This window comes from Mus musculus, chromosome 16 (genome assembly GCF_000001635.26).
Source record: "Mus musculus strain C57BL/6J chromosome 16, GRCm38.p6 C57BL/6J".
Taxonomy (NCBI): Eukaryota; Metazoa; Chordata; class Mammalia; order Rodentia; family Muridae; genus Mus; species Mus musculus.
The window spans coordinates 84773219-84788485 of record NC_000082.6 but is presented as its reverse complement, the minus strand read 5'-3'; the positions used below and the strand labels follow the sequence as shown (position 1 = coordinate 84788485).

Here is a 15267-nt window from a genome sequence, read left to right as displayed (position 1 = left end):
TTTTTTTTATTAATGCCTCCTTACTGAATCTAACCAATCACTAAATCTTAATTTCTATTTTCAATAGCTTTGGGAATCATCATCATCACCACCACCACCACCACCACCATCATCATTAGTTTGATAATGGTAAGGGGATCTTACTGTGCAGTCCTAGGCTGGCCTCTAATTTGTGATCTTCCTGGCGTCTGGGACTGCAGTAATGGAACACAATACCTGCCGATTCTAACTTTCACTATACCAATTGAACAGTTGCTACTTCAATCCTGGAATCCCTTATCTAATGGTTCATTGAGTTTCAGTACAATGTTTTCCTCTCCAGAGTAAAAATTGTTGTTTACCATAAATAGCATTTTTATCATGTTGCTTCGGTCTTCTAAATATCCAGGAACTTCTAGTTGCCTATTGCTTCCAATGGAGACTCTTCAGCATAATATGCAAACCACTCCACAGATACCAAACAAATGTTAGAAGCCCTCCTCCCGCTTTTTTGCTTCTTTCCAAAAACCTCTCTAATCCGTAATGATTCTGAAGGAGATAGTTTCGAATTTAAAAATAAAATGAACTCATGTATACAGGAAATAAGCTTATTAAAGACTAATTATGGTATATTTTCCCACTTAGAAATGTTAAATCAAATGTTAGAAGTCACTAATCACCATTAGATCAAACTCTTTTATTGTACAAATAAGAAAAACAAAACCCAAGTGAATAAAGTAACTTTTCTAAGGCAATATACAGGAATTTCTAGGGGCCAAACTAATTCAATCTTAGAATGTTAGTTCTATTTTATTGATATCACGCTTTTTGAACAAATTTCACATTTATGATTGAGGCATAAAGAGATTCTTTGTATCCAAAGGGGATATCCAGTATATATATATATTACACAAACCATTTAGATGATTAATAAAGTATTATTAATAAAGTATATATTACTTGCAAAATTCATGAAATCAATGAACTTAAGAAGTGAAGGTAATTCTGCCTACTACCCCTCACCCTGAGACCGCCATGTCAGAGATGGTAGGACCAGTATTGCTCCTAGTGAAAGGTGCCTCCTGTCCTCTGCAGAGACAAGTTGGAAGTCAACACATCAATGAAATAGCTTTGTTCTCTAAAGGCAATGTTTCTCTAGTCACCTCCACAACTGTTGTATAGTAGTTTCTAATAGTTAGTAATGGTTCCTACATTATTCTGGTCCTCATAATAAAAGTCTACCCACAAGTGCTCTGGCTATGAATAAGAAGATTTTAGTATCTTCCAACTGGAGATAAATAATTGAGCACAGAAATGGTGAAAGCGAGAGAGACACGGTTGCTTATTCAAATCATGAAGTCTCTCAATGTATGGAATGTGTGTTCTATGAAAAGGCTGGTGCACGCTGTTTCTACTCTAAAAGTAAGACGCAGAAGAGGACTGGAGTGAAAGTTGTTCTGCTGGTCCCATCCCTTGCTCATGAATTCACAGTGTATTTGGGGAAAGTGGTACCCAGTATGGAAATAGCTTCTGACATAAATGGCTGGAGAATGAATGTGTAGATGTCGCTGACACAGGCTTTAGACTGCTTCTAATTTGGCAACCAAAGACTTGACTTCTTCCACTTTCCCCCATAACCACTATCGTGTTGAAAACATTCCGAGGAGCTTGTGTGTCTTCAAGGTTAAAGCAAGTGTGTCCACTCACTTACATAAAGAGTGCAAACGGCCCTCAGGAGGTTGTTCAGTTAGTCAAGCGCTTGCTGTGGACATGAGGACTTCAGTTCAATCCCCTGGCCTGTGAGGGGAAGCCAGGCATGGTGGTATGTTTGTGACGTCAAGACTGAGGATGTGAGGCAGGAAGATCCCAGGGGCTTGCAGTCAGCAACCAGACTTTCCTCTTAGGAAAGCTCCAGGTCAACTGAAAACCCTTTCTCAGAACTCAGGGTGAATAGCTCTTGGTGAGTGGTACTCAAAGCTGACCTCTGGCTTCCACATGCATATTACACACTCAGGCACCTATAGGAACACACTCATACACAGAGAGAGAGAGAGAGAGAAAGGGGTGGGGGAGAGAGAAAGAGAAAGAGAGAAAATCCATATGAATCTCAACATTAAAATGTTGAGTATTAATGAATTAGAATGTTAAATGAGTTATTTCAGGAAGTATGAATAATTTTAAGTGTGCTAGAGTTTATGTCAGATGTTGGCTGTATGACCCTATAGATAGATCTCTGTAAGTATTTTCTTTTGTGATCAGAAGAGGGTCGACAAGAAAGGCTCAGTCAAATTGTCTTCTTTTAGCAAATCAAGGAGAAATTTTCAGATATTTTTTGAGAATAAATCAACTTTGAAGTATTTGACTCTTCTTGCCATCAATCAGTGGTTGCATGCCACATGCGCTGTTGTATCAGCAATTTTACATCCTGGGGATCGAATGTGGAAGCCCCACTTCGAAAGCAGTGCAGCAAGAAGTGTGGTAGCAAGAACAACACTTACAAGCTGACATGCAGTGGGGACTAATGGCCTTTGTCCTAAGCGCAGGATCTTCAAGTTCTAGACGACGACGATAGTATTTTAAAGGAGTTTCATTTTCTTAGACTGAAATAGACTGAATACATTTTAAAAAGCATTACATAAAGATAATTCTCTTTTCTTTCTCTTTCTTCCTTCCTTCCTTCCTCTCTCTCTTTATTTTTCTTAAAATATAGACCACCCCACTGAAGCTTTAGAGGCTAATGTTAGTTTGTTCTTGTTGCTATGATAAATAGCCTTAGGCTGGGTATTTATAAACAGCAGAATTCTATTATTTATGGTCTGGAATCAGGAAAGTCCAAGACAGAGGGACAGGCAGATCTGAAGTCTAGGAGGGTCAGCTCCTTATAAACAGGCTTAAAAAAACACATCTCTGTTGTCACACAACAGAGAGAGAGTAAAGTGAGCCAGGTCCCCAGGACTCCTCCTTCTCTGCCTTCATTTACTTCCTATCTCTTTTTGTTCTTCCTCTCCTTTTCTTTTCTGGCCTTTTCTGTGAGGGCACTAATCCCATTCCCAAAAGCTGTTCCCTCACAACCTGATTATGTCCCAGAGGCTTGCCTCTCTTAGCACGGTGGCCTTGGGATTAGCAATCAATATAAGCACTGGGATGGGCATAAAAAGGTGGATGCGACGCTGGTCGGTTCCTTTTGCCTCTTAAACCAGTCATTAATGCTCTGGAGCCTTGTCACCTACAGAGGACCCCTGCATTCTCAAAGGACTCAGTGTTCCAGGAAGCAATTGGGAGGGGTTCAGGAGTCTGCCTCCCTCCCTCAACAGCTCCAGCTGAAAGATGCTGGGGTTTGGGGTCTGGGGGCGGGGGAGAGTCAGGTTTTCTTCAGGGGCGTGGCCTCTAGGAGGGTGTCTACTCTCCAGCCTCACACCCGTGTATGGGCGGCATTAGTTGAACTCAGTGGGTTATAAAAATAAATTAATACTTAAAAAGGAGAGAGTATAAAGTTAAAAGGAGAGTGTGGACAGGGTCAGGAAGAGTTAGAGGTCAATTTGGTCCTAGATACATTGTATTCATGTATGAAAGTTCCAAATATTAAAAAAACAAAACAAACAAGCTAACAGCACTTTTTAACAAAATGAAGTTTGTAGCTTGTATTTTAAACCTTTTTTGTGCAATTTTAAATGAACACTTCCTGTATCAGGGACAATATCTTATAATCTAAGGTTTATGTTGGGTCATGGTCTTTTGTAATAATTATATTTGAAGATTATTGCCCCAGACAGTGACATTTTTACTCCCAAGCATTCTAAGACCCTCAGACAGTTATAGGGAGTGGTACATCAAGGGCAGAGTGTCTCGGGATGGACCTAATCTTGGCATTCGGGAGATAACAATACCCTCCAAGGGAGTTCATGAGTCAGATGGATCAGAGGACGTTTTTCTCACTAAGGAGCAGGTTGATGCCAGAATATGTTATGAATATTTGGCAAGAGTGTCTAACAACATTACGAGGAGTTTTGGAAACAAAGGCCACTTTATCAGGCTTATTTTTCACCCCTTTTAATAATCTTTGTCAATGATGGGACACAGATTTTTGCAACCCTAGTTGATTGGCAAAGACCCACTTCACCGAGATGTAGTGTTGGATTCTTCTGAGTTTGTAGCCAGTCCTAACCAACACAAGAGATGTGTGTGCCTCTACAATTAGACAAGAAGTAAAATGTCTTATAGCTCTGAAAGGCAGGCCAGTGAATACATTTCTTTCTAACTGTAGGAAGGTGTTATGGATAGTCTTCATAGTTAAAGAGCTTAGAATAAAAAATACCTAAGCCACTGGTGAAAGTCTGTCTGGGGTGGGGGGCATTTCCAGAGAGCATTATTGAAGGGAAAGACCTATCTTGAAATGGTTGGCACCAGGCCATTGGTTACAGGCCTGGGCAGAATAAAAGGGAAGAAAAAAAGATTGCCCTGTCTGTTTTCTGGCCCACCACAACATGAGCTATCAGGATTTATCCATTTAACATGTGTCCTAGGATTCTTATCAGGAAAAGGTCCTATAATTTTATGATGCAAAAAACAAAATAAACTCCAGTTTTACATATTTTTATTTAGCTAAGGATTAAAACACATGGCAACAAAAATACATACTAATAGAAGCTACACACACACCTCACCTGTTCTCAAACCATTATGAGCCCAACTGAAATGATCTCACAGCTCCAAATACATTTATCCAGCATGTTATTAATTTTTTATGATATAAGTGATATAAGTGGCTGCAGGTTTAGGTTTATCCAAAAAAAAAAAAAAAAAAAAAAAGGAGTTCATTCCGTTGAGTCACATCTGCTGCTACTCAGAACCCATCCCTATTTTAAAATACCTCTAGAGCAGTTTTCTAAAGTGTAAACACCAGCCTCCCTTTCAAAATGAGCACTTCTCCAGCAGCTAGCCACGTTCTCTTTTTACTTGTGGTCATGACTTCTTGTCTGGTCTCTTTAAATAGCAGCCGTTTGCCCTTGTCTGTCAGTCTTAGCTGTAGCCTGGGTGCTCTTTGGCTCTGGCACACACCCACTTCCCTGGACTTTCTAATTGGATCTAGGTTGGCATTTTTCCCCTCTCAGCTTTGGTAGCTGGTTTGGAAGTCTACTTCCTTCCATTGTGTTAATTACTCTCTGCCATTATTTGTTTTTTGTGAGTGGATTGCTTCTGTTGCATTTTGGCATAAAAACATTCAAGGCTTCTCTCTACAGCACTGTCTTCCCAAGCCTGAGGCCTAACTTTGCATAGGGGCTTCACTTCCTTGTTAACAAAAAGAACCTTTAGTAGGAAGGTGTTCTACAGTGCTACACAGTATAATTTTATTTGCTAGGAGACACAAAGTAGCAAACTTTGATCTTAACTCCCTTTTGAGACATGGTCTCTGCAAACAGCCTCAACGGGCATGGGATTCCTTATATCACCCAAACTGGCTTAGAACGGATGGCCATTTATTTGTCTCAGTGTGCAGCACCTTGCTTGTCTTTTCCCTTTGTAAAGAAACTACTTAGTTGTATTTGTATTTCACTGAAGTTGTTTTCTATTTCCTGGAACTATATGCAAGAACTTAAGAGCAGTAAGTCACCTCTAAGTCACCAGCAGTTTTCAGATGCTACAAAGGAGGCCTTTGCATGCTATGTGGCTTTACCACGTGTATATGTTATTTTTACATATGTACTATATAAGTAAATAGATTACTAAGTCATATATATATATGTATATATAATATTTTTCGGGCCCTTACGATGGGAAGAAGTTCTGAGAACAGATCAAACAGTGCAACAGACCTGAGAGCAAGCAAACTGGACACTCCAAGCAAGAAGGAGACTAGGAGTGGTGTCTTCGCACTCTATGGGCTTTGTCTAAACACTAACACTAACACTGCTTTGTCTAAAAGGTTTGGCACCAGCACTGTTTTGGTTCCTAGCATATTTGCACAGACATAATGAGATATCTTAGGGAAGGGATCCAACTCTCAATATAACAGCTGTTCCTATTCCGTGTGCACCTTGTGACCTGAAGGTAATTTATACACTGTTTTCATTGTACCTGTGTCTCCTGTAGAATCTTCAACTTCTGGCACTAAGCCAAGAATTTTGAACACTGAAAAAATTCATGTCAAGGAGTTCAGTGAGTAAAAGAGAAATCATCATCAAAAACAAAAAAAAAAAACCCAAAAAACAAAAACAAAAACCCTAGAAAAACTGTCCCTCTGCAAAAGGCCAGTGTTGGTAACTAAAACAAAACATAAAATCTTATACAACTAATTAAAAGCTGGGTGGTGGTGTTGTTGATGATGATGATGAAGAAGAAGATGATGATGGTGGTGATGATGATGAGAGGGACAAAGAGAGAGACAGAGAGACAGAGATTCCAATAAAGAGCCAAATTTCCTGTCAGTTAAGGTCACAAGGATTTTTGTTCAAGACTTTTGGAGCCAAGACAGTGAACAGCTAAACATGTGTACTCTTGAATACTTCACATTCACAGCACTGGGCCAGTGTGTCCCTTGTTCAGGTGCTCAAAACTGTAGGAACAATTCAAACCACAGAACACTTCTTACCCACTCCCTGGCCTATCCAAAGGTTCTGGTTTGGTAACATGCCCACTGAGCAGAACAGGCATGTATTTATCCATTTAAATATCTATTTAAACAGGTGGATATTTATGGATATTTATATTCTCTCTCGTGTGTTTGTGTGTGTATGTGTGTGTGTGTAGAAAGGGAACTAAACTGAAGAAGCTAAATAGTAGCCAAAGAGCTAATTGCTTCATATCCGAGGTGAACAGGAAGTTGGACACACCTATGGCAGACATATTTTTAAAAATTCCTTAGGGACTTGAGAAGTTGATCACTGGTAGACTTAATGTTTAACATGTCCCAGGTGCTAGGCTTAATGCCTAGAGAAGGAGAGGGGTGGGGGGAGGGGAAGGGGAGAGAGGGAAGGGGAGGGGAAGGGAAGGGAGAAGGAGGAGAACCATAAAGATCCAAGTGTAATTTTTCAAGTTCCTCATTAGATTTAAGTACTTTTCAAATATAAGATAATTCTCTATGGGCATATAAATTGTCCAATTAAGTATGTGTATATTTTAATAAACTGTTAAGAAATAATTCTAGAAGTAATTGCCAACTTGATAGTCACCCCTACCTGTGTGTTCTCCATACTCCACACAGTGTGCCTTCTTCCAAATGTAACTTTAACTGATTACGTGTGTATAATACGTCTGGCTGGCCGCTCCAATTTCCTAACTGTGTCAACACACTTAATTCTCCCCCAACTGCTGCACATTTAATTCCCCGCCAACTGCTATAAGGTCAACGTCATTATCGGGATTATCACCATCACTAATGAGCGAACTGACAGAGAAATTAAATAATTGGTACCAGGGCACCTAGCTGGGGAGCAGAACAGAGTTCACCACAGAACGTGTCATGGTTTCTTTAACATGTATTTATTATCGTATGGGGGTGCATGTGGTGGCCAGAAGCACCCTTTAGAGGTTAATTTTCTCTATAGCATAGGTCCCAGGGATCAAACTCAAGGCATTAGATTTGGCAGCATGTGCCTTTATTGACTGAGCCATCACTCTGGACCATTGTACACATTCTTTACCACTGTACCACACAGTCAAATGCAAAGCAAGAATATAGCTTTAAGTTACTGTGAATGACAGTCTACAGCTGAAAGTCATGCTTCCCCCTAGAAGATGTTCTTGACCATGACACTGACCACACCTCGGCAGTACATATATGCCCATATTCTACTACCCCAACCTATAAATGTTACTTTACACTGGAAGGAGGAATTAAGGGTATGATGGAAATGAAGTTGCTAATTAGTTGACTTTGAAATGACTACAGAAGCCTGAATTACTCAGGTGAAACAGACAAAAGGATAGGACCCACAGAGGCATCTGCTTGGCATTAGTGCTGGCTTTGAAAATAGATGGGTGGGCCCTGTGGTGGCTTCTAAAAGCTGGACAAGGCTGAGAAACAAGTTCTCCACTGTGACTCCCAGAAGGATTAATGCTTATTGATACATTGATTTTTTTTCCCAGTGAGGTCTATTTCAGACTTCCAGAATGTTAACATGGCGAATTAGTGTTGTATTGTCGTGGCCTTTATCTTCACAGCAAGGAACAACTTATCATTTGGATAAGTTTTCTGAATCCTGCACTTGAGCACACTAAGGCCTTCCAAGAAAGCAGTACTCAGTTTTAAGACTTCCTTTACTAGCCTTGTCAAAGGAAACCCTGAGCCAGTCTGAATTCCTCTTCTCTAAATTCACCTTCGCCTTCCTCTAGCAATCCTGTAGAATGGACTTAGCTATCTACCATCAATGAGACAAACAGTCAGGCAGCCAGACAAACAAACAAAAAGGACAGCAGTTTTGCCTATTCCTCCGCTGACAAGCCCCTTGCGAACACTCCATCACAAAGGAAGGTGTGGTTGGCCAACATCCACCTTCTCCATGGGCTCCAGTGGAGTCCTGCTTGACCTTATAAGGGACAGAATGACGTGGTTCCTGCCCCTGGAACAGAGCCAGCAGGGCGTGGGCCTCCACAAGTGTTGATGGCTGCTGTGTGGTTAAGGCTTGTCTGTATAATAACGTACATATTTTCATGCTCCTCCATTGAGGAATGTCCCCTCCTCTCAGCCAAGGTTAATGTCTCTGTGACAATCAGAGACAGCATGGGTCTGGGAGGTGAGGTTGTGTCTAATGTCTCAGCCAAATGGTAGAAGGCTGTGACCTTCAGGACAGCCCTTAGGGCTGTGGGAAAGGACTCTGAAAACATGAGCTCAAAAATATATAATTCCTCAACTTTGCAAAATATAAGGATGCAATATGAACTGTACAAGGAGTTTCACAGACCTAAAGGCATAGGGGCAGCTGCACTGTGAGCCAGCTTGTCAGAAAAGAGGAGATAAAGAGATTTAGGGAGTGGCGATTACAGGGCAAGATCCCACCCTGCTTAGTGTTTTTGTTTATGCTTACAAAGGCAAACAGATTACTGAGTTCAAGGTCATCCTGGGATGGAGGGAGTTTAGGTCCAGGCCCAGGCATGGTAGGAATGGTAATTTGGGGGTACAGGGTCCCACCCAGCTATATTATTGTCTGTGCTTGGGCTTGCTGTCTCTTTATTAGAATCAAGGGGCTGGGGTCAGGGTGTGCTGATTCATGAGCTAATCAAAAGGGAACCTGGGGTAATGACTGAATTGATATGCAAATAAAAGACTGGGCTTTGGTCTGCAAGTTATGAGCTACTTCGGAATTACAAAAAAAAAGTTGTTTAGAGCAGAGAGCTGTCTGGAGCTCTCCAGAGAAAGCCAAATATAGAGAGAGCTATCTGGAAAGCTGTCTCAAGGAGAACATAGGCCATCAGCTTGTAACCCACAATTTGACTTTGAGTCATCTGTTTCTCCACTCCCAGACATCCCTTCCTAAGAATGCTGCTCCAAGCCAAGGCTGGCTGGTCCTTGGCAGGCTTCATTCCTCACGCACAGGTGAAAGGATAAATGCGAGTTCTTGGCCAATGACAGCTCACCTTTTCTGTCTTAGGCCGGAGCTTTTGGTTGAGCCGTTTTGAGATGCAGTCTCTGACATAGTCCTTAAACAGTTGTCAGCTCCGCCAACAAAGTCTCCTTTGTGACCTTTATGCTCTTCAGATAACCGAGACTGCACCAACTCACATAATTCCCTTCAGCTAACTGACTGTGATGTTCGTCCTTGACAACATTCACAGAAGGCAGACATTTCTAGTCAGTGGTCCCCTCTGGAGTCTATGATGCCGTGAAGGACCCAGACCTTTCTTTCCTACCACATCTGTGATTACTTTATGAGAGATTACAGACTCAGGCCAAGCAGCTGGCTAGGGATCCAATCCACATCTGAAAACCCAGCTGCAACTGGTCTATTAAGTGGCCAGAAGTGCTCTCTGAGAGATCGAAATACTCACGAGAGCCCCATTCTCAGTACCAAACACTCATTCCTCATGTTTTTTTTTAAATAACAGCCTATCACTTTACAGAAATGTGACGCTCCATCCACTCAGCCTAAAGTTGATGCTTAGTGATTTACAGGATTCTTCTCATCACTTCATGCTGTCCACCATGTCTGTATCCAATGTCATCCCCACTCCATTCTATAGTCTGAATGTTAACGTCTCCTGAAGTCATAGGTAGAAACCAGATTACCAATATGATCAATATGATAGATGGCATTAGGACATGGGAATGTTTGAAAGGGATTGGGTCATAAAGGGAGCCCTTGCAAAGGACATTAGAGCCCTTATACAATAGGTCAGAGCTGCCCTGCCCTTTCTACCACATGAGGATGACATGAGGATTCATCTATGAACCAGACACTGGGCCTTCATCAGACATTGGACATGCTTCTGTCTTGATTGTGAACTTTCAGCATCTATAACTGTAAAAGAAAAAAATCTTTAAAAAATAAACTACCTAGTTTATGATATTTTGTCATGGCAGGCTGCATGGACTCAGAAGTCATCTGATATACACTAGATATACATTCACATCTACTAGATATACACTAGTTATACACTAGATGTACACTCACATCTACTAGATATACACTAGATATACACTCACATCTACTAGAACAAAGACTGGGTGCTTTGTTCAGTCACAGGGGAATAAGAACGGCAGTGAAAGATCAAAAAAGTTCTGCCTCACTGGAGAAGGAAACTGTTTATAGCTTGGATGAGTATTCTCCAAAGACCTATGTGTTAAAGGCCTGTGGTGCTATTGGGAAATGGTGGCACCTTTAAGAGGTGAAGCTACCTGGGTGTTCTACCACGTACCATTGTCAGTGTGCTCTTGGGGGGGGGGGGGGAATAGGTAATGTTATTCCTTCCTCTCTTTGGGTCCCTTGTTGGGGCCAGAACTGTCTTCCTCATGTTCCCTACGTGCTGTGTCAATATAGCTACAAAAGCAAAAGCCAGGCAGAGATTGAAATCTCTGGAAGTGGGAGGCAAAACAAACCTTTGCTCTTTCTAATATGATCACCCTGGATACTTTGTTACAGTAGCTGATAGGGGACCAATACATCAACTAAATACAAAAGTAGATGCCCATAGTTCAATAACTCATGTTAAACACACACACACACACACACACAAAATAACAAAAAATTTCCTAGACTACTTTCTGTGAGCGACATTAGAAACTGGCAGATGTAGGAAGAATGTGGTAAGTAAGATATTATAAGTACACATGGTTGGGTTGGGACAAAGCAGCAGTGTAGCTGTATCTGAGAGGAATATTAAAAGTACGAGGATGCAATTTCAGCATAAGGAATGCTCTAGTTCTTTAATAAATAAAAAATACGAGTCTATCATCAACTAAATACATATTAGTTATATATTTATTAATAAGCCCAGGCTGATATTAAAATAAGTGATTAAATAAGATCCTAAAACAAGTGTGTAAGTAAGTTTGAGAAGACATATTTCCGGTGCATACAAGCCCGAAATAATCTATGAAGAAATTTGACCCTGGAGAAAATGAAATACATTCCTATGTGTGTGTATATGTGCTCTGTGTATGTGCGCAAGCTTATACATGTGTGTTTATGTCATGTAAGTCCTCATTTCTAGCCCTTGCTTCCTACCTCTGAGACTGACTGTCGCCCTCATTCCTTGATAATTTTTGGAGATATTCTCACCATAATCCAGGCTGTCCTTGAATCCTTTGTGGCCTTGAATGGTCTGTCTGCCTCCTGCCCGCCTGCTGAGATTATAGTCATGTATCACCAACCAACCCAGCCTCTGTCCGTTAGTGTGAGCTGAAAATATCGACATTTCTTTAAAACAGTATAGTGTGGAATTGAGGATAGCACAGTAGGGAGCCCTTGCAGCAAGCTGACACACACTGCCTCCACCAGGCCAAGAAGGTTAAAAGCATAGTGACAGGTCATGTCCCCTGGATTAGGAGAGGATGAAAATGTCTTTCCTTTCTCTTCCTTCTTCCTCCAAAAACCCTATGACATCATTTAACCACAAATGAAGCATCTGAGATATACCAGTTGAAGGAAATTTAACAGCGTAATTAACCAGCACCTGTCAAGGTCATAAAAAACAAGGGGTGTCTGAAATACTGCCACAGCCAAGAGGAGCATAAAGGAAGAAGACCGTTAATCCAAATGTGGTATCCCGGGACAGAAAAGGACATTCCATAAGAATGAGGAAGATCTAAGCAGAGTATCCCATGTGACACTATATAATAATAAGACTGTAATGGTGGTAACTGGGTATAGAGTATATGGGAACTATCTATGCTAATGTCCCCTTTCTTTACAGCTGAATTGTTTTTGAAAGTTTTAAATGTGTTAAAAGGGAAGAAAACACGCTTGAAATGCCAGACCTTCTGGCACTGAGGGAACAGTATGAGAAAGGTCCCGTGCTGCTTCCCAACTTCTTCCTTACAGGTATCAGAGTTAGTGGAGCCTGCCGATAACCTAGATATGGAAGAACTCATTCTACACATTCAGTATTAGCCTTCGCTGGCTTCTGGATTGACTACGCTGGAATGACAAACGGCATCTATTGTTTCTATTTTGATGACAGAATGGGAATAACAGAGAAAAACTATTTTATTTTTAAATGACTCCTGTTAAAGTGAGACTTAAAAGCTCAGAGGAACACAGAACTTTTCACCTTAACTTTTTGTTTTTTTAGTTACGCTACCTCCAGATTCCAGCTTCGTCGCTGATTTTCATACTCAGTACATTACCTCTCAAACCCTAAGTGTTCCGTTTGATACCAGCTGATATTTCAGCATGCATAAAGATTTCATTGCGAATGTCAACTTCCTGGCTTGATATATACCTCCCCCTGAGTCAGCAGGCACCCTGTTCGGGTTCTGAGCGGCAAATCGTTTTGTGAGCCCCCATCACTTTGGTCTGAGAAAAAGCCTCAGCGTTAGTGTTAAGACGTTCGTCGGGCAGAATAATTGAACTACTATTAAGTACTGTGACTAGAACTTGAACCTCAACAATAACACATTTACCCCTCCCTAGTGAAGAAACCAACAGAACAAAAGATAACAGGGAGGGGGAGGGTGTTTATCATCATCATCAACAACAACAACAACAACAACAACAAGGACTTCCTCACTTAAAAATAGATAGTAATTTCCTACCTTTTCCTAAAAAGTTAACGCGAAGAAAACAAAAATCAAATTTCAAATCACATTAGGCCAGCACCCGCGCAAATCCTCTTTCAAAGTACCCAGAGAAACTAAACTGGCTTTGGGACGCCTCCGCAGCTATGCCAGCTGCCAGCTCGCTCATTCATCGCCTGCGCCTTTCTAACAATCCTAACAGCCAGTCCCGCTGGCTGGACATCCCCTGAGGACACGGCAGCTGGCTGGAGCGGACAGACTTCTCTAAGCCGGTTTTGCAGGCGTAAAGGCGAAAAGCTACTGGGGCTCAGCTAATTTCACCCCGCTACCGCCTCTAAAGTGCTTTACCCAGCACCTTGCCCGGGGCAGCTGGGACCGTAACCACTGATCCCTCAGCCGCAGCTACTTAAGAGTGGCCTTCGCCAACCCCGGATGCCATCTTTCTTGGGCTCTTCGCATCTTGAATACTTAGAGAGTTTTGCATTCTGATCACGTCCCGGTGTCTTTGAAAACTTCCTCGGACTTTGCAAGGAGATGAGGATCGTCTGTTTTCTTCAATTCTTAACTGCCCAGATCCAACACTATTTACAAGACGCACAGGACTTCAGTCTCCCTGCCCAGAGCCTGCCCTCATCCAGATTACCCTCCGTGCTCCCAGACTGCAAAGCCTGGCGCCCCGAGACAGACCCCCTAGCACTGAGCGCCATGCCTGCAGGCGAGGGTCCCGGAGGCTGGTATAGCCAGACCGGAGGGTGGAAAGGACTGTTACCCCAGAGACTTACAGTCCAGGGCGACGATCAAGTAGTGTAGCAGCAGCAGCATCAGGAGGCCTTGGGGGCTCCTCGCCATCTACGCGGGCGCCAGCTGGCTGCCTAGCTGAGGGTCCCCCTGCAGGAGCGCGACAGGCGGCTGGGTCTCCCAGCACTTCGCCCGGCGGCGGAGCAGAGGAGGTCCCTGAGAGGTGGAAGCAGAGGGGCGGGTCCTGTCCCGATGTCAGTCTCTCCGGTCTGGGGTGTCTCCAGCGACTGTCGTGGGGGCAGGTCTTCTGGCCCTAGGACGTGGTGTCTGGGACAGTCCTTCTTTTGAAGGGTGGAAGAGGGTTGAGGGGAGGGCGTGGACGCGGGACGCGGTGTCCGCAGGGTCCTAAGCGAGTGGCGGCAGAGGACTAGCCTCTTGAGGGAGAACCCTGCAGGTCGGCCCCCCGCCCCCAGACTGATCCGCTTTGTGTCTAGTCCCGCGCTAGGCTGCCAGCTGTCCCCAGGGCGAGGAGCTGGGGGCAGGAGGAGCGCAGCCGGGTGGGATGGGCAGGGTGTGTGTGTGTTGGGAGCGGTAGTGGCTCGGTCTGTCTCGCCATGTCTCTCCTCTTGGCGCAAAAAAACTTCCTTTTCAGTGTTTTGCCTAGCGTGGGAGATATTTTTTGGAAAATTTCTATCTAGCGGACAAAACCGCTGGCGAAGCGCTCTTAAAGTATAGGGGCATGAGCTCAGCCCCTGCCTCTAGAAAGGGGGGGTGGGGAGGGGCGGAGGGGGCGGGGGACAAAGGCATCACTCAAGTTGCAAGTCAGGTCCCAGATTTTATCATCAGGCTTAGCCTCTTCTGGCTTCAAGTCCGTCCTCCCCGTCCCCCCAACCCCTTAGAGAGTTAAGGTGTGTTCTGGGCTCTTGGCTTCTTAGTTGTCATCTGGAAGTTCATCTAACGGTGTGAAATATTTATCTTGTTTCTTCCCCGTTATGTAACTGCCGCCTGTGGAGTTTTCCACATGTTAAAACTCTACAGCTGCCCTTTTGTCAGGTTTATTTTTGGTCTCATGTGCTTTTAAAAGGGAAATCCATTATGAATGCTCCAGTGCGTGCTTTAAAATTGACCCGCACTTCGGAAGCGTGCACTTGCAAAGGCGATTTTCACATTTCCTCTCCAGAACTGATGGCTGGGGCATTCAAGAAAATTGACCCGTCTGTGTAAAGGCCGTTGTCAGGTGAAGACATTTTTTAAAATCGTTTTAAATAAAGCTAAATAATAAATAATTATGTGTAGAGGATGGCTGATTTAGTGGTGGACCACTTACAAAGAATTGAGCCAGCCTTGCGGACAAAGGCTTAAGATATACTTAGATATGC

At 42.9% G+C, this 15267-nt stretch overlaps 1 protein-coding gene across 1 annotated transcript in view; it reads right to left on the bottom strand.

Annotated features, from left to right (window-relative positions):
* Positions 1–14363, bottom strand: part of Jam2 (junction adhesion molecule 2) — a 52258-nt gene extending 37895 nt beyond the window's left edge. Inside the window, exon 1 of the mRNA NM_023844.5 lies at positions 13933–14363. Within this exon, the coding sequence (NP_076333.3) occupies positions 13933–13999 (67 nt within the window). The 5' untranslated portion in view covers positions 14000–14363. The remainder of the gene's footprint in view (positions 1–13932) is intronic.
* Positions 14364–15267: the final 904 nt, after the last annotated feature.